The sequence below is a fragment of the Periophthalmus magnuspinnatus genome, chromosome 16, assembly GCF_009829125.3.
Source record: "Periophthalmus magnuspinnatus isolate fPerMag1 chromosome 16, fPerMag1.2.pri, whole genome shotgun sequence".
NCBI classification, from domain to species: domain Eukaryota; kingdom Metazoa; phylum Chordata; class Actinopteri; order Gobiiformes; family Gobiidae; genus Periophthalmus; species Periophthalmus magnuspinnatus.
In genome coordinates, this window is record NC_047141.1 from 14458155 (window position 1) to 14477917 (window position 19763).

Sequence of the window (19763 nt, forward strand, 5' to 3'; positions counted from 1 at the left end):
GTTAATACATATTATAACCATTAAACTGCTTTTGGGCTTTGCATGTCTAGAAATAGCAAACCCCACATCCTCACATATTGTACCTTCACAATACATTTTGGCATAACACTGATCTATATATACCTTACATTATGGTCAGTCTGGTACTTTTGTTGCCTATTCTTGCCTTGGGTGTTTTACTTTTCACCTGTGCAGTCGTTTTGTCCACTTCCAACCCCCTCTACTGTTGGTGTCAAGGCCTGTGATATACACTGAAGCAACACCATCTCTGCTTCAAGTCTCACTAGAGGAAAAAAAGAAAAATATATATATATGAAGGAAGTCAAGAAAAAGCAAGCAGCATGCATCCGACTCATACTTGGCTCTACAGGGTGCAATGTGTGTGTCGAAATGTGCATTTGTGTGTGTGTGTGGTGCTTGTTTGTGCTTCCCTTCTCCAGCAGGACCCCCAGATCAAAACCGCAAAAACCCACTCTCCCTCCCCATGCCTCTCTTTCTCTTTCTCCGTCTCTCCACCCCCTCTCTCATTAAAAACTGCAGGCCCCGGCTTCTAATTAAATCCCACTTGAAAAGTCTTAAAGTCAGCCTCAGATTGATTCAATTTGCATTTCTGAACAGAGAACATTGCCTAAAAGGATTAATAAATTGGACGAAAAAATGCCTCCTTTTTTTCATGCGCGCTGTTGCCATCAGAGCTTGTAAGACAACATGGAAAGTGAAATTTCCCCCTTCGACACATGTCTGTACGCGACATAAGCCCGGGCTTTGTCGTTGGGAGATGGGGCGTCAGGAAGGAGACTTTCCCCCTGTGAAGGCCTTTTGGCATCCTCAGAAGCAACACTGAACATGCATTTTTAAAATCACTGTTTTTTTGCTGTGATCGGGCAGCATGCTTGAAAGCAGGGATAAGCAATATATGTTTCCGAAAATCAGCATAGGTGATTTTGAAGGGGGTCCCAGATAACCGATATCAAAAATATAGCTGATATTTGGCACTAATCTTTCTAAGTTCCAGTTTGTCCTCAGTGTGCATCAAATTTGTCTTTGTGAACAATGAGTAAACATGGAAATAGTGGAGCAGTTAGTATAAAAATGTGATTATACGTTTACACAATCATGCCACAAATGATTTAATATCCCAAATAAATATATTCAGATTTATCATAGGTTTGTTGGGCCTTTCTATGGATTTTAAAATGGTAGTATTGGTTTTGGGAAATATCAATTATTGGCCACAGCAGCAAGACAAATCAATCAGATATCAGCTCAGAAAAATCCATATCAGACCATCCCTACTGCTTTCTTTAATTCATTGAATATTTACTGAGATGAGTAACATTTTAGATGTATTGGTAATAGTTGTTGCACATAGTAGAAGTAGTAGTGCTCATATATACTCATATTTGTTTATTGGTAGTTTAGCATGTGGCCATACAAGCTTTTATATAATGGATGACAAAGTACTTTTGAATAAAAGACATAGTAGTAGTAGAGGTGGTAGTAGTAGCAAGAGTGTATTAGTAGCAGCAGAAGGCTACATTTTGGTGGTAGCATAGTTGCACTTAAGGACGACTGCAGTAGTTTTAGTAGTCCTCTTTTAATTAAAACAACAGAGATGCTGCAATAGACTACCTTTATTTAATGATAACTTGTACATTCGTAACTTCATCCACCTGTGCATGTGTGTGTAATCTGTCTGCGTGGCCACTTTGATGGGAGTGCATCAGGAGATAGTGTCGATAGAACATCCTTGCTGTCTTGTCTAATGCTGAAAAAGCCCAGTGGCAGTGAAGCGCTTCTATTGGCTCGTAGTGGACACCTCCAGCATCAAATCTGAAGATCCAAAAAACTGTTTTGCCAGCAACTTGAGCCAGATTCAATTAGAGTGATAAAACGAAAAGAGCAGAGACAACAAACGCAACAAACCAGGACTAGACAAGACTGCCAGAAAGAACTAATGTGAGATCTCCCTTTTGCATAGCCACAATAGATGGATCTCAAAAATTGTAGTGCATTTTATAGCTTTAAATGTGTGGCTGTGAATCTCCACTAACAAGATAACAGAAAATTACCTTTGAAATTCCTTCTGATGACAGCTATCAAAGGCATTTGCATCTGCGAATCAAGCTCTGCAGTTTGTATAAATTGATTTGCATGTATTACCCAGAGTGTAGCATAAGCTTTTAGCCAGCCCTTTCCAAGTGCATCTCAACTCTTAGGGAGAATCAGCCGTGGTTTATCTTGCCTTTCTTATCAGTGATGCCTACCTTTTTACATATTTGTATTTATCATAGAGTTGCAGGCTGCGTATGGTACATTTTCAATATTTACCTCTTTGAAGTGCTGCTGATTTGTATGCGCTTGGATATCCGGAGTATCCTGCAAAATATTGTTTAAGATTGCATGAAAATCTCTCTTACTTTGCACCAGTGAACTATTAAGACAATTACTGCTTTTGCACTTTTAAATAATATGATTTATACAGTCTTGATGGCTTTTTGTTTTTTGCCTCTCCAAGTGGATTGTACAATAGTTGATGGTCAGTCTTGGCTGCTGGTAGCACTGTGGTTAAATCCTTATTTAAAAGTGTGACCACAGTGAGACACCCTGCAAAAACAAACTGCCACACAGAATATACAGGCTCACCACAGCAGCACGTGGGTCTGACTCGCACAGAGCAAACAGAATGAGCCAGCCTAGAATTTCATGAAAGGAAAAAAAGTTGAAAAGTAGTGCTCATTATTTGAATAGAATAAAAGTTTGAGGGCTTTAAGAGGACGGTGAATGGATGGATAATAAGCAGCATAAGTACTGCGCTGCATTCGGAGGAAATCATGAATGCATTATAATGACGTGAATGTGGAGAAGTTGAAAATGAGTGGCAGGACAGTCTGGGTTTTTTATATATCAACACTGACCCCTTGCGGCAAGAAGGAGAACTAGCAAAGTGCACGTACAATGTTTTCACAAAAAATACATATTCAAAATGTTTAATTTAATAATGAATGGATTCTATATGAGTTTTCTTTCAATTATATAATGTCTGCATACTAGATACACCTCTACATTATTTTTCAGAAAACCTACAGTTTGTTGTTTCATGCTGAATACAATTGTGGAAAAGCCCATTTAGGTACAGTGTCCTTGTACAGTTGCTGGCCATGAGGTGTATGTATGTGTGTGTTTGTGAGCGCACTAATAATGGTGCCTGGTGGACTGGGGCTTCCTTTGATGCGATGAAGGCCGACAGGCGTGAAACAGGTCCAATCAGGCGCGTGGGCGCTGCCAATTAACCCTTTTCACCGTGTGAAACCAAACATAATTGCCTGGGGTGCAGGGGGCCACTGGGCCATGGTCTGCCCAGCGTAGGCTGAAATGGGCATTAGCACTGCTGCCAGGTGACCATTACACACAATTGAACCGCTGGGTGTTTTTCCAAATCACATAGTTACAGTTGCTACCCAGATCTAATTGGCATGGCATTACCAAATGGACCCATTTCTAATTTTCACACCTACACAATTTATGGGCAATAGACTATCTTTTCAGAGTGTATTGTGCCAGGTGCATTGAGCTATGTAGCCTAATACTGTATTTTCAGTTTTTGGTGTTGGTGGTGGAATATCAGTCTCTCCAAAACAGATTTCACTCACAACAGCACAGCAACTTAGATGGCCTTTAAACACTTCACAAGAGTGAGTGTGAGGTGAAGCCTGTAACCTATTGTGAGAAGCCTCTTCAGATACAAATTTCAAGTCTGCTTCTCTCTCATATTATATATATATATATATATATATATATATATATATATATATATATATATATATATATATATATATATATATATATATATATATATATATATATATATATATATATATATATATATATATATATATATATATATATATAAGGATCCTGTGGGACTTCCAGATACAGATGGACAGAATGGTGATGGCGAACAAACCAGACATTGTGGTCGTGGATAAACAACAGAGTAAAGCCGCTGTGGTGGACAATGCTGTACATCAGGAAAAAGCAGCATGACAAACTAGAGAAATACCAGGGGCTCAAAGAGAGCTGCTCTTTGAGCCCCTGGTATTTCTCTAGTTTGGAGAAGGCCTGGAAGGTGAAGGCATCAGTGGTGCCCGTGGTCATCGGAGCACTCGGGGAAGTGACCCCCCCAAACTGGAGAAGTGGCTACTGCAGGTCCCAGGAAAAACATCAGACATCTCAGTCCAGAAAAGTGCAGTACTAGAAACAGCAAACATACTATGCAGGACCCTCGAGCTCCCAGGGGGACCCGAGCATGGAAGAAGGGATGAGACCCCCCTAAAGGGTGAGGATGACATTTTATATATGTATATGTAAGTGATCCATTCATTGTAATTGTGAATACCTCAGTCGCATGGAAGAGTCATCTCCATATGGCCGCCAGAGGTCGCCAAAGACCGATCTTCAGTCGTGGGCCCCTCGGCTTGTTTAGTCTAAGGCAGTGGGCATAACACCCCCTCCTCATTGGGTACAAAACATGGCGGACAATGTCTGAAACAAACACGATTAAACCACCAAGGTAGCCATATCCAGCTATATCGAGACGGGCATTTATGTGCCATAGAGACTGTACTTTTTTTTTTAAAGAAATTCCTTCCATTACCACAGTGATTATTTTTAGGGATAACCGGTAGCATGCTCTCTCAGCAGAGGGCATGTCGGTTTGGCCCATGTGTAGCATGATGTGCGGACTCTGCATAATCTGTCTGCACTTTGCAAGGTGAGTGACACCAGTGCATGGCTCCTTCTCGTTAACCAGAGTTAAACTCACCGTTACCCGCTGTGACGCTTTATGTTTCCTTCTAGGACTGGTTTTGTTCATTTAACACATAGTTGAGTTAGCATGGACAGGCGTGGACTTTGTGTACGATTCGACCTAAACAAGCTGTGGGATTAATCTCTTTCTCAAATAACCTACGCGTCTGAAGTGAGCTAGCCAACCCACAAGTTGACGAAACCCTGACTTTGTTCAATTTTCTCTTTCTCCCACTCAGTGGCAGACAACGAATGGGCTCTAACCTGTCCCCGTGGCTTTTCCCGCAGACTGAAAGCTAGGAGCGGGTCGCTTTAATTCAGACGCCAGCCCCCTTTGGCGGAGAAAAAAGGCGCACTTCTGTTGAAAAGGAAATCAGCCGGACAGGATAAAAACCTCTGAGGTGGCTATGAAGCTCTAAGTCTAAGGTATGCATACAGGATATCATGTATTATCAGTGAACAATAGTCTTACAACTTGTTTGTTTATTATAACGGTGCGTCTTTACGCACGCTTGTTTCTCTGTTGTGGTTTGATGAGCATAGCTCTGTCAAACTTGACTTGAAGCGGAATCAACATGCAGTTGATACACAGTAGGCTATTTGTTTGTATCTGTGGGTTGTTTTTATATCTAAAATAAGGCTTGAAACAGAGCCATGACGCACTCGTTTTTCATTTTTGACCTGTGTGTTCAAAACGTTAATTCCACCATATTTGGTTACACTTTGGTTACAGTTTACCTTAGTGTTTACTTCCATTAATTTGAAATATGAATTAACGCCACTCTATGTTCTGTTTTCATGTATGATCATATTGAGTGATATGGAGCTGTCGATCTATGATCTCCTGGCTATAACATGACCAACAAAGAGAATAAGCGGTGGGCCAGCAGCCTTTTTGGTGCAGTTGATAGATCTCTGTTGAGGAAGGACCCCGTTTGCTGCACACGTGATCTACATTTATCGGGGAATCTATATGAATTTATTGCCACTCGTATTTTTCGCACAATTTTTGGTAATCTGTAACTTGTCGCGGACACTTTTGAGGCGAAAACAGCAGACGGCTATCGCAATGTGTGACGGATCCTCTGCTATCAGCCAATAGCGCATCTGGAAACATTATAAAGCCCTGCCCACCTGTTCTTCAACTTTTGTCGTGCTCCCAGCCATGAGTGAAGATGTGATCCATGGGCCACGGGATAAATCTGGGTGGTACGTCGTGTGTTTAATATACACAAAGTTTTCACCACTTGTGCGTCTCTTCCGTGAATGTTCTGTATTATAAAATCTTTACACTGTAACCGGTCTTCATCGCAGCTTTACTAACATAACAACCACAACCAAAAAGAAGTAAACCGACATCATGATTAATTCGTGTGTAGATGTATGTTGTAATAGCCATTTCAAGAAATCTTAAACTAATCTATAAAGATAGAGCCCTGCGTTGACGTTACGTTAACACAAAAGATTACGACTTTGTTCTCTGCAAATGTGCACCATCTTCTTTATTATTTTGAGATAAAGCCCATCTCTGTTTGTGTGAGAGTGAACAGCGTGGTGAACAGCTGCGCGCTGCTGCTCGCTGATTGGTCCGCGCGCGCTTTCTACGGCGTACTGTTGACGTACTGTTGACGCACTGTCGCGTGCCACGCACGAATCTTGAGTGGCACAAAGCGGGTCTCGTTGATTAAAATATGTTATACTTATATGTTGAATTCTGCGTCCTCCCTCGATGGAGACCAATGTTTTCACGACAGAAAGTAGATATACGCTCTCGGCCCACCGCCTACAAGTGTCAGTTTAAAATTACACAACTTTTCTTCCTCTTGCCTTATAGTTATGTAATAATGCTCGGCATTAGCCTGAGAGGTCTAACTGATAAATGCTATGAACTAAAATAACTCATGAAGTTTAAATTAATTGCTAAAAATGAAAGTTAACTTGAACCATTTGTATTCACAACACACACCTCTGAAAGCTTTCCCCGTTTTTTTTAATCGTTGCCTCAGAGAAAGGGCCAGGGTTGTTGTGAACTCCGTCTTACTGGAGCATGAAGAAGCCGGTGCCACTAAAAGGTAATCATTTTGTTAAATTATAAGTGTCTAATATAATGGCACTGTAGGCTCTTCTCCCATGTTGGCTACATGTAGTCCACATAGTGCTGTTGAGAGAAATGTGTTAAGTCTGTTCATTTCACATCTCTTTTTAGCTTTAGAGTGGCAAGATGTCAGAAGAATTAAACATACCAGAAGTGGACGACCCTCCCGGGTTCCCCCGCAATATCAAGGTAAATTTCTCTATTAGAATTATGCATTTCAGTTACATATTTAAAGGGTTTATTTCACAGCCTTACAACATATTGATGTTTTTAGATCATTACTCAAACTGCACATGTACATTTTATGCATTATATTTTTAAGGTCATTTCAGCTGGGAGAAATATTTAAAAGAGACAGGTGCCATGGCTGCACCTGCCTCCTATTTTAAGCAAGTAAGGAATGATGTTACATGTCTTCTTACTTTCGCCTAAGGAAACTTTTCACTAACACAACTGTATTGCCATCTGTCAGAGCCTAACTCCTCCAGTGAATGAGTTCAAGGCAGGGATGAAACTGGAAGCCCAGGACCCGAGGAACACCACATCCACATGTATCGCCACAGTGGTGGGTTTGACAGGGTCACGCCTGCGCCTCCGACTGGATGGCTCTGACAACAAGAATGACTTCTGGCGTCTGGCAGATTCCTCTGAAATCCAGCCGATCGGGAGCTGTGAGAAGAGTGGGGGCATGCTGCAGCCACCACTTGGTAGGACCGGCCACATTCCAATATTTTGTGACGTATGATGCAGACCACTTGGCCAGGTCACCCTTGCTAAAGATATACACTTAAATTATATCTAAACACACAGGTTTTCGACTGAATGCCTCTTCATGGCCCATGTTCCTTTTGAAAACACTAAATGGAGCTGAGATGGCACCCTCTCGCATTTTCCACAAGGTACTCAATCTTCACAGGCTATAATTGCTACCCCCATAGGATTTAGTGACCAGTGACTTTGTGTGTTAATTTAGGCAGTTATTACCATTATTGTGGGTAACTGTGGATAAAACCAGTTAACTATGATGCCTGAACCCTTTGCCCTTCCCTCTATGGTTTTCCCAGCAGGAGCCTCCCACTCCAGAGCAGAACCTGTTCCAAGTGGGCATGAAGCTGGAGGCACTGGACCGTAAAAATCCACACTTCATCTGCCCTGCCACTGTGGGTGCACTGCGCGGTGTAGAGGTGCTGGTCACCTTTGACGGCTGGAGAGGAGCCTTCGACTATTACTGCCGCTACGACTCGCGGGACATCTTCCCTGTAGGCTGGTGTGCGCTCACCGGAGACAACCTACAGCCACCTGGCACCAAAGGTATTTAACTCTGAGCTCAGGACTTTGGGCAATTTGGTGTGTAACAATTTTTAGGTTACTAAAACATGGCAAAAAGTAAAGTTAAATTCATGGAAGACTGGTATGTGCAATTTGATCTCCCCATCTTAAGAAATGGTTTGAAGGATTGCTTGGGCACAATGCTAATATCTAGCTGTGCATACAAAATTCCAGTTTGTAGGCATTTTTGATTGGAGCAGAGATTTCTTAGTTACAGAAAGACCAACAAAAAAGCTGATCATTAGAGCGGGGTGATATGGAGTAAATATTTATCACAATATAAAAGACTACATTTGGAATAACAGTATAATTTATGATATACCTAAGACTGCTTAACAATAGCTTTTTTAATATTTGTATAGCCAAATGTTACAACTATAACTTCTGCTTGCACTCTCAACTTATATTTTTTATTAGTTTTTACCTTCTGCAGAGCCCCCACAGTCAGTATTTAAGTTGCTCTTGGCTTTAGCAGTAGCAATCTCCATCTGCCCTCCCCTTGCAAGTGCAATTACATGCAATTATCTCATGATATTCCATGTCATTCCCAGATATCTCACAATTTATCACCAGCCCAGCCCTACTGATCAATGTTTGTGAGCTTGAAAAAAGTTAACCAAAGGAATACAGAATGACACTGGGAAACAGGCAGATATTATTAGATGCAACAGAAATCTCAAATGTAAGAGAGCTGAAAAACACTGTCGATGGGAGGCAGGACAGGGCCTTGCCGGGTGCTGTTGTTTTATGAAGGTCTGGAGCTCACCCAACTGGCTGGGGTAGAGAATGACGTGGTTTCTGTGCCTGGGTGCCCCACTCTAGGCCTCCTGTTGGCAGCTAGTCTAGCTGGGTCTGCTTAGACATCTCAAACTGAAATGAGTTAAGAGCAGAGAGAGAATGGAGAGAAAAGACAGACGCCATCAAAGCTAGACAGTTTACACTCTGAGCAGATGGTGGGAGGTGGAGAGAAGAGGAACAGAAAAGGAGGGAGGAGCAAAGTGGTAGAAGAGTGGAAAAGAGGACAAGAAAAGAAGGTGAGCGTGAGGACAGCGTTGAGCACAACAACATACTTTAGACTGTTTCAACCAACGTGGTGAGTAAAATTGAACATACTGAAACATAACATGGATGCTTAATGAAAAACAAGTTGTCTTCCTGTAATATGAGTGAGGGAGTTCAGTCTTGTGAACTTGGTGAACCCGGTGCACTCAGCTGAGAGGGAAAAAAACAGTGTGGCTTCTAACTGGTTGTTGTGATTACAAGTGTTTCCTCTGTAGCTGTGAGTCACATTTAAGCAATTATTTTAATAATTAAGATAAGACTGTTTGATAGATAAACCTTCAGGACATCTCACATGTTTTAGGGGCCTGACAAAGTTAACTTCTGCTTTGAAGTCCTCGCAAATATAATGTTGACGTAGTCCACAATCTAAAAGTGACTAGGTAATGAATGAAGAGGATGGTTTTGTTTTATGCTTTTAAATATTATTTTATTTATTCATCAATGTTTAAAGTGAGTTGCGTGTAAGAAAAAATAAACATATTAAAAAGTTATGTTTACCGGTATATTATCATAATGTCCTTAAAGGTCTCCAGAAACTAATTTATTTCAGAACACCTCCTGGTTGAAAACATTTTCACAGGGTAATAAGTTAATTTCTCCTTTTTTTAGTATTGTTTTAGCATCTCACCTCAGCTGGACAATATTACTGCTATTACTATTGCACCTACAAATATTGGATTAAATGACATAGGAATTTTTATTAATTTATTGATAAAACTAGTGTAATGTTAGCCATAACTAATGGCCAGGTATAGCCTAATAGCTTTGGCTCTGCTGGTATGTTGCACAATGTATTTGTCTAAGCCAGTTCTGTCCAAACCTTTTTCACAGAGGGCCGCATCTTGAAACATATTTGAAAGAGATGGCCACAGACCAGTGGTCACTACAGTGAGTCTTGCAGATAGGTAAATTTGATATAGTTCTGACAGCCACTGTACTGATAAGGCTTGAAACACAAATTTGAGGTCTGTATCACAATGTGATAAGTTGTTGATGATTAACTTTATAGGGGTGGAACAACTTAAATTTGCCTAATCTGCCTATCATCATTTGAGCCCATTCAGCAGCAGGCTTGAGGGCCTACAAAAATTGGTCTTTTGGTTGCATTTGGCCCCCAGGCCATAGTTTGGAAACTCCTGGTCTAAGCTGTGATATGTCCCATTCTAGTTGTACTGCTGAAGAGCCTGGGAGCCCCAACAGACGGCAGTGTAGACAGTCCAGCAGCTATGCCTCCCAGCCCATCAGTGGGCAGACCTCCAGGCCAGAGGGGGCGAAGACCAGGACGCAAGAAGGCCAACATAACAGGGACACTCCTGGGACCACAGAGCATGCAGACAGGCAAAGAGCTGGTGCCAGTCAAGATCCCCAAGAAACGAGGACCAAAACCGGGTAGTAGGGTATGTATATTTTGTTTATATAGAGGGCAATGCGCAACAATTTTCAGTTTTTATTTACTTTAACTTTCTGCTCTGCACGTCCCTCTGTGCAGCTAGGCTGGGCCAAAAGAGCAGCATGGTTTGAAGATGTCATGGCTGGACCAGGACGGCCTGTTGGTCCAGGGCGACCAAGGGGCAGGTTACCCACCAACTGGGCCCAGAGGATAGCACTGCAGCAGGCCCATGCTCAGGCTCAGGCTCAGGCTCTGGCAGTCAAGATTCCAAAGAAAAGAGGCCCAAAACCTGGAAGCAAGGTACCATCACTGAACACAGAGGGAGCTTAGGAAGCCCAAAGAAGGATTTCATTATGTTTGTGTTGTTTTGCTTAGTGTGTGGCACTTGAGTAGTACTGTTATAACCTAATAGAGTTTATTGTATTTAATGATGAATAACGTTAGTTATATTAAATTTTATTAACAATTTAGATGTTGGAATCTCTAAATAGTCTCTTTAGTAGATCAAAAGCTGTTATGAAAGGTTATTCACAAACATGACGTGTTTTTAACCCACCATCTGTAATTAGATTGGCTGACCTGGCCTAGTTGTATTCTCACATAACATCACTAGATGCTATCTATGTTACTGCTGTCTGATAGTATGCCAACTTTGGCCTGACAGAAGAAGAACAGAGATCATAGGTGAGCCTGAACAAAGACCAGGTGAGGGGAGGGGGGAACAGGTTTAACTTCTCCCATCTACTGCTGAAAAATCACAAATACATTTACAGATGGTAACTTTGAATACAATGTTATTTATTTTTCTCACCAGAGGAAACCTCGGGTAATACCAAATCAAGTCCCCACCTCTCCCACCAGCAGCACTCCGGAGCCTGACACCAGCACTGTGCCTCTGGACAATGCCACCATCCCCAAGTCTGCACTACAGGCCCCCACAGGTGCACAACTGCTCAGCTAACATAGATTTTACTAGGCCTGTCGCAATAACACATTTTTAAGTCAGGTATATGAAGAAAATATAGATTATAAAAAATAATATTGAAACTTATTTAGACACAATGGCAAGGCAAGGTAAGTTCATTTGTATAGTACAATTTGTACACAAAGTAATTCAAAGTGCTTTGCAGAATAATACAAACAAATCAAAATATAAATAATTATCATAAAATTAACATTAAAAGAGAAGAGTGCAGAATAAAAATCTTTCAGTCATATGCACAACTAAACAAAACCATTTTGAGCCTGGATTTAAACATTGTCAAAGTGGAGGCCTGTCTCACATCTTCAGGAAGGTGCATGTTTAGTCCTGACTCTGAGGACTTCAGGGGCTGACCTCCTGCTGGTGCCCAGAGTGTGAGATGGTTCATATGGCACATGTGGGAGATGTACTTTGGCGCTAGGCCAAGGAGAGACTTGTTCACAAGTAGAGCTGCTTTAAGTCTATTCTTTGACTCACAGGAAGCTAGTGCAGACACCTGAACACAGGATTTATGGGCTTGTACTTCCTGATTCTAGTCAGGACCTAAGCAGCAGTGTTCTGGATGTACTGCAGCTGTCTTAACGCTCATTTGTGGAGGGCAGTGAGCAGGCTGTAACAGTAGTCTAACCTACTGGAGACAAATGCATGGATAAGTCTCCAAGTCTTAACCAAGTTAATAACCCTAAAGTAGGATCATCGTCTGAAAAAAAAAAACATTCTAAATGCATGATATTGTTAAAAAAATGTGAGCTGCAATAAATAAACACACTCTACATATAAAAAAGCTTTAAAATTATCTAACCATTCATTATATATTGAACGATAGGTCAATATTGTAATTATCGTACTAGTCTAGATTTCAGACACACACATATAGTGGGTACGGAAAGTATTCAGGCCCCCTTAAATTTTTCACTCTTAATTACATTACAGCCATTTGCTAAAATCATTTAAGTTGATTTTTTTCCTCATTAATGTACACACAACACCCCATATTGACAGATAAACACAAAATTGTTGAAAATTTTGCAGATTTATTAAAAAAATAAGTATTCAGACCAATGTTCCCTCTAATTTTTCACGAGTCTGAGCAAACACACAAACTCTCTGAGCGGTCCCATGGACCACTGTGAGCGACATCAGACGTGCGCACTGTGGTCATGCTGCATCGCATCCATCCAAGTGAAATGGTTTATTAAAAGAATCAAATTACTGCATTTACATTTCTGTTATAAGACTTTTAATTAAGTGCTTTAGCCACTTATACAATGAAAGTCATGACAAAAATCTTGCTCATGACCTGTGTAGTATGTTAATGCTATTGGAAGTATAAATATTTAATTTTAACTATGGCAAAACATGAGCTTCCAACCAAACCAAGACAACTGTAAACTCCAATGTTGAAAACACACTTAACATTTTATTATAAAGCTCTGACTTGTATTATGAGTATAAGCCATTGTGTGAAGCTTTTGCTGTGCACTGAGTGAGATTGTCCTACTGTGTCTGGGAGACAGTCCGTTAATTCTTTTTCAGTATATGACACAATCACTTGATTTTTACAACTCATAAACTAGTGACAGTCAATGACCAATACACACTGAGAGGAATCTGTATCTGCACAGCTGCTCTATTACTGTACATTTACATAACATGTCAAAACACAATATATAATGTGTATTTGTATATAAAATATAGTCAAAACAAGTTGTATGGGTCAAAATAAATATTTACAAACCACACACTGCAAACAGTGAACAAACACACACACTTCAAAATGTAAACAAGCACACACTGGAAACTAAGAACACACTGGACACGATTGTACAGTGTGACACTCATGGAGGATCGAGTCCCGCTCGGACCAACTTCCGTCATTGTGTCCTTAGGCAAGACACTTTGGCATTAGCTAACGCTAATGATTACGCATGATATATTTGACCCACAATTAAGTCAATAGCAGAAGAAACCACGCTTACCGATCAGGAACAGCATCCAGTCCATCAGCACATAAGGTCCTCTGCTCCTCAGTCCATCATGAGATCTTCACTCGGTTCCACGAACCGCTCCGGGTCCGAGATGCCTCTAGTTTAACTTGTACAAACATCCACAGTGTCCTCGGTCGCGTACTTCCTTTGTTTTGTTCGTTTCGTCATGTTTAAAACGCAAAACTGCTACAAAACAGAGCGCGGGCCGTCGGAACGTTAAGGGGATAAACAGCACTTAGCATCATTAGCATCATTAGCTAGTCTTCACTCCACATCGGCTAAAACTCTGATAGCGGCGCATGAGGACGCCTGTCAATGACGTGGATAAGCTGCGCCAATACGTATGTGAATCATATAATTGGCTGGAGCAGCTCGTCACCGATCACACTCACTGAATCACATTGAAAAATAGCGCAGAATGAATTGTTGTGTGTTTATTTTATTTTCAATTCCGGTTCGATTTTTTTGTGCGCAGCACAGATTTTCTGTGCGCGGAGACCGTGTCAGCAGTGCGCAATTGCGCACGCGCGCAGTTTAGAGGGAACAGTGATTCAGACCCTTTGCTGTGACCCTCATATATTTAACTCGGTTACTGTCCATTTCTTCTGATCATCCTTGAGATGGTTCTACACCTTCATTGGAGTCCAGCTGTGTTTGGTTGTACTGATTGGACTTGATTAGGAAGGCCACACACCTGTCTCTTTAAGACCTTATAGCTCACAGTGCATGTCTGAGCAAATGAGAATCATGAGGTCAAAGGAACTGCCTGAAGAGCTTAGAGACAGGCAAGGCAAAGATGTGGCTAAGGTTACAAAAAAAATTCTGTACCTAAGGTTCCTAAGAGCACAGTGGCCTCCATAATCCTTAAATGGAAGACGTTTGGAACGAACAGAACCCTTCCTAGAGCTGGCCATCCAGCCAAACTGATCAATTGGGGGAGAAGAGCCTTGTTGAGAGAGGTAAAGAAGAACCCAAAGATCACTGTGGCTGAGCTCCAGAAATGCAGTCAGGTGATGGGAGAAAGTTCTTGAACGTCAACCATCACTGCAGTCCTCCACCAGTTGGGGTTTTATGGCAGAGTGGCCCGATGGAAGTCTCTCCTCAGAGCAAGACACATGAAAGCCTCATGGAATTTGTTTTAAAAAATCAACTGAAGGACTCCAAGATGGTGAGCAATAAGATTCTCTGGTCTGATGAGACTAAGATAGAACTTTTTGGCCTTAATTCTAAGTGGTATATGTGGAGAAAACCAGGCACTGCTCATCACCTGTCCAATACAGTCCCAACAGTGAATCATGGTGGTGGCAGCTGTGGGGTGTTTTTCAGTTGCAGGGACAGGACGACTGATTGCAATCGAAGGAAAGATGAATGCGGCCAAGTACAGGGATATCCTGGACGAAAACCTTCTCCAGGGTGCCTAGGACGTCAGACTGGGCTGAAGGGTCACCTTCCAACAAGACAAAAGCACAGCAAAAATAATGGAGTGGCTTCAGGACAACTCCGTGATTGTTCTTGAATAGAAAAGATTCATGGCTGCGTTAGCTCAAAAAGGTGCTTCTAGTAAATACTGAACAAAGGATCTGAATACTTATAGCTGTGTGATATTTCAGTTTTTCTTTTTTAATAATTCTGCCAAAATTTCAATTTTGTGTTTCTCTGTCAATATGGGGTGCTGTGTGTACATTAATGAGGAAAAAATGAACTTAAATTTTTCACTCTTGTTATATTGCAGCCATTTGCTAAAATCATTTAAGGGAGTCTGAATACTTTCTGTACCCACTGTACATGCATACAATTACCGTACCATTGAAGAAACTTTGAAGTAAGTAACTTTCAGTGTTTTGGTTTAGTCTGCGTGTATTTGAACAAGTACGGCAAAGTGGGCCCTCACTTAGACCTGCGGCGGATTCAACAGCTCCCAGACCACTTTGGACCAGGCCGGGCCTCCTCAGTCCTCCAGCAGTGTGTCCAGGCCTGTGTGGACTCTGCTCACAACCAGCGCACTGTGTTCTCCTGTCTCAAGTCTGGCCAGGGAGGAGAAGTCATTTCAGGTGAATATTAGACCATCATCACCACTAAATGATTTGTGAAAAAAATGTTGAACTGCGATTTTGACAAGCATTTTGATTGCGATTAGATTTGCAATATTTGTATAGGATTCTGTTCAAAGTGCACATTTTAATCACGTCCAGAAGAATTGACAAAAAGATGAAATATGAACTGACAAACTAATACAAGAATCACATTTCAGTATGCGTTTGCTCATCCTGTTTCTAAACAATAGAATGAGCAGTTTTATGCAGAATAAGAAAAGATATTTTGTTTTTTGTGGAGGAAATTGTGGTACTTCAAAAATTGCTTCATTTGCGATTTGCCAAGTGTACTCATTGAAATTGCGATTTTTGATCCAACTGAGATTAATCTTAAAGTCCTAATCACTAATGGTTTACTTATGTGGAACGCTAACATGTGACCTGTGTCCCTGTTAGCATACTTTGAGCAGCAGCAGCACACCCTGACACTGCCCACAGTGAGCAGTGTGACCTACGTTCTGCGCTTCTTAGAAAAACTGTGCCACAACCTCCACTGTGACCCTTTGTTTGGAAACCAGCCCGTCGCCCGAGCAGCCACGCACTACAACAGCCTCTCCTTCTCCACAGGTGAGTCCAATTTGATCCATTTAATATGTCCTCTTAAAGTGACTAATTGAATGCATTTATTGAGTAATAAAAATTGGCTTTAATGACCATCTAGTGTTCCCTCATCATTAGCTTTGTCAGAGTTGTATTTTTATGCATTCAAAATTCTATTTAATACTTGATTATTCAAAACATTCAGACTTTGGGTCGTACATGTAAGGTTGAAAAAAATACCACATTTTTTACATAAAAACAATAAACATGTACATGAAATCCACTGATTGCTACAGTGACGTGCCACTATGAAGAGGCGGACCTATCGGTTCTGTTTTGAAAAGGAAGTCAATGGACTTGTTTCTATTCTTAAGTTGTTTCAGATCACTACTGTGATTTACCATCAACAACATGATCTACATATGATAGTTATATTTTAATACTAAGTACCCAAAAAAGTCTGTCTTTGAGCCATCATATATGCTAAGCATTTTATATACCGGTAATCCTTGTATCACACTAGGTACAACTGGTTTATATATTATTTTTGTTATGAGTTTGAATATTGTATCCTCACATGCATTGATTTTTATTTTATGTTACAGAAAGAAGGGGATATGGGAATAGTATAACTGGTCCAGACAGGGGCAACAAACGCTCTCTTCAGGAGTCCTATAATAGCTCAGTACCCCAGAAGCTGGCCAAAATGTCTCACCACTACACTGATGGTAAGTCACTTATCACACTGTACAAGTAGAAATAGTATGGTAGGTGGTTGGGATGGTAAACTGGAGGACACTCGGTTTCTTAAATTAATCTGCTCTTGAACACAATCTGACCATACTGGCTCAGTTGGGGGGGGGGGGTTATATTTGTGTGTATATGTATATATATATATATATATATATATATATATATATATATATATATATATATATATATATATATATATATATATATATATATATATATATATATATGAGAGAGTGCTGATGGAGAACCTCTGCTGAATGTATAAAAACTGTCCCTTTTGTGGAGTTCTAGGAAACTGTCTCTTTATGTCCATAGGGGAATCTTTCAGTGAAAACAGTGTTGTGGCAGCTGAGCATTTGAAGAAAAGTCCTGTGTCTCCAAAGTCCACGGTCCAGTCATCAGGCCTTAGGTCACCCTCCAAACTCATGCAAAGCCACAACTCATCAGGTGATCAACCATCTAGAACCAATAATGAGCACATAGTTTTAGCCCTGGAGATCCAATCTCCACTGTGAGATTATTAGTAAACTTCCTTTTTCTTTAAGATATTCCAGCTAAAGAATTGTTGCTCATTTTTATGTTTTATAGCTACCATAAAGATACGAGTGTAAAATAAGTATAGTTAAAATGTATCAATAACAATATTTATTTATATTTGCCATAAATATTGGACTTGTTTTATTCTTGATCTTCAGGCAGCCTGAGGGAGAGCCCAAAGTCCAGTGGTCAGGACCCCAGTCTGTGGACAGTGGAGGAGGTGATGCAGTACATCAGGGACATTGACCCAGTGCTGGCACCACATGCCGACCTCTTCAGGAAACATGTATGTACACTGTACTGCTACTGTGCTTAGGCTGTTTTGTGTTTTCCACAAGAACTAAATTTTCCTTGAAGATCCCACCCTCCTTCTTCCCCCACAAATGCATCATATGTGTTCTTTAACAATACTTCCTATCATATCATACAAAATTGACTTTTTTGACCTTTTAACCATGTTATAATATTCCCCCTCGCCAAAAAACATTCCAGGAGTTGTATTTTTGCTTCATCTGTGGTTGTTTCATTAATCCAAAGTAGTCTTATCTCAGCTCCTTTTGCATGTTTTGATTTTGTTGATTTCAACAGTTTACTTTCTCAATGTTAATCCCCATTGCTGACAGCAGAGGGAGCTGAGCTTTAGAAACTTCATCTCCAGCTCTAATGAGGAATTTAGGTGCTAAAGTATATTTTCCATATGCAGACATTATTTAAAGTTAGAAAATGTAATGTTCTTATCCCAAGGTGATTAAAAGCATTTTTTTTTTTTTTTTGCCCATTTACCCCTTTTTCGGTGTTGAATTTTTACTATTTAATTTGCTTTTTTTTTCATTATCTTTTTAAAACTCAAATGCAACATTATTTGGAAAAAAGGTTGTTTGTATGTTTCTTTACTATATAATTTGACAACAACATTTAACAATGCTACCATAACACATTTTGTTCAAGAATGAAAAGCCAGCCTTGTAAACTTCCTGAGCATGTCTTTAAAAGGCTCCTTTCCTGTCTGCCGCAGGAGATTGATGGCAACGCCCTTCTTTTGCTACGCAGTGACATGATGATGAAATACATGGGCTTAAAGCTCGGCCCTGCCCTCAAACTCACCTTCCACATCGATAAGCTCAAACGTGCTTAAGGCTGTCAGCATAGAGACCACTCACAAAGGACTTCCAAAGCACTATACCCCTACTCCAACGGTACTTCTGCACTACATGCTGGACTTTATTAGACATATTACATGTAGCATCATTCATAAGATCACCATATCTGGTGTTACATTTATACGGTTTCCTGATTTTGAGAATGTTTATGTAGCACAATCCAGCCTCAAGGCAGCATGGGATTTTGTACAATAATCAACTTGTTTTTATGTTAAAGTAACGTCAATCTATTCGGTTTACTGTAAATGCTCAGCCTCGTGTTACATTTATCTACATATCATATTTTCATACAGAGGTGCTGCTTTGTCAGCAGTGTTTGTTACTATAAAAATGCAGAAGGGGACTTGAATGAATAAAAATTAAACCCAAATTGAGAATACCAAAAGTCTTTGAGAAGGCTTGCAATTAACATTCATTTAGTCAGAAAAAAAAATTTATTAAAGAAATTAATGTGTTCTAGATATTTGCTAAAATCTCATTGTACTGTATTATTTACTGTGTTTTTGTATTTTTAAAACTTTTATACTGTACATGTTTGTACAAGGAGATTCCATGCTTTGTTCAATAAATAATGCTGAACTTGATACTTATGTCTGTGTCAAAATACTTGCAGCTAAATTAACCATCATAAACGTAAACATATTTCTGACTAACATTCTCCAGAGCAGTTTAGAGCAGCTTGAATTCCGATTTAGTGTTGACAAAGTTTGAGTGATCAGTCATTAAACAGTTAACAAACATGCAGCTGTGACTGGCAGTAATATAATAATATATTAACTTTGACTTGTACTGAAAAATTATGCCATCCTTAAAAGCTTTTTAAATTGAGTTACTTCTGGGAAGGCCATGACCCATAACCATGTAAACACAGAAAAAAAAGCAAAATACATCTGAGGTTTCTAAATTAGGAGGGCAGCGTCAGCTTTTCTTTTATAGCTCAAGACGTTATATATTATACTGCTGTCAGTAGTGAAAAACCTACAAAGATAAATTACGTTGGAATAAATAACAGTACAGATAACAGT

General features: G+C 40.2%; 1 protein-coding gene across 2 annotated transcripts; it reads left to right on the forward strand.

Annotated features, from left to right (window-relative positions):
* The first annotated feature begins 5053 nt into the window (after positions 1-5053).
* LOC117383906 (polycomb protein SCMH1) lies at positions 5054-19328 on the forward strand. Of its 2 annotated transcripts, none has more exons than XM_033981154.2 (16): positions 5054-5235; positions 6816-6881; positions 7016-7093; positions 7227-7297; positions 7377-7611; positions 7715-7803; positions 7969-8215; positions 10463-10692; positions 10785-10985; positions 11500-11626; positions 15506-15706; positions 16145-16315; positions 16894-17016; positions 17357-17488; positions 17737-17864; positions 18594-19328. In XM_033981154.2, exons 2-16 carry the CDS (start codon positions 6857-6859, stop codon positions 18711-18713), a joined length of 2178 nt encoding a protein of 725 aa, XP_033837045.1. In that variant the 5' UTR covers positions 5054-5235; positions 6816-6856; the 3' UTR covers positions 18714-19328. The 2 variants fall into 2 exon arrangements, with proteins under 2 accessions (XP_033837045.1, XP_055084170.1); XM_055228195.1 differs by having other exon boundaries at positions 5073-5235; positions 7972-8215.
* Positions 19329-19763: the final 435 nt, after the last annotated feature.

Coding starts and splice junctions, on each gene's coding strand:
- LOC117383906 (XM_033981154.2), top strand. CDS start 6,857: ATGAAGAAGCCGGTGCCACTAAAAG. Junction 6,882..7,015: donor GAAGCCGGTGCCACTAAAAG/GTAATCATTTTG, acceptor ATCTCTTTTTAG/CTTTAGAGTGGCAAGATGTC. Junction 16,316..16,893: donor CAGCCTCTCCTTCTCCACAG/GTGAGTCCAATT, acceptor TTTATGTTACAG/AAAGAAGGGGATATGGGAAT.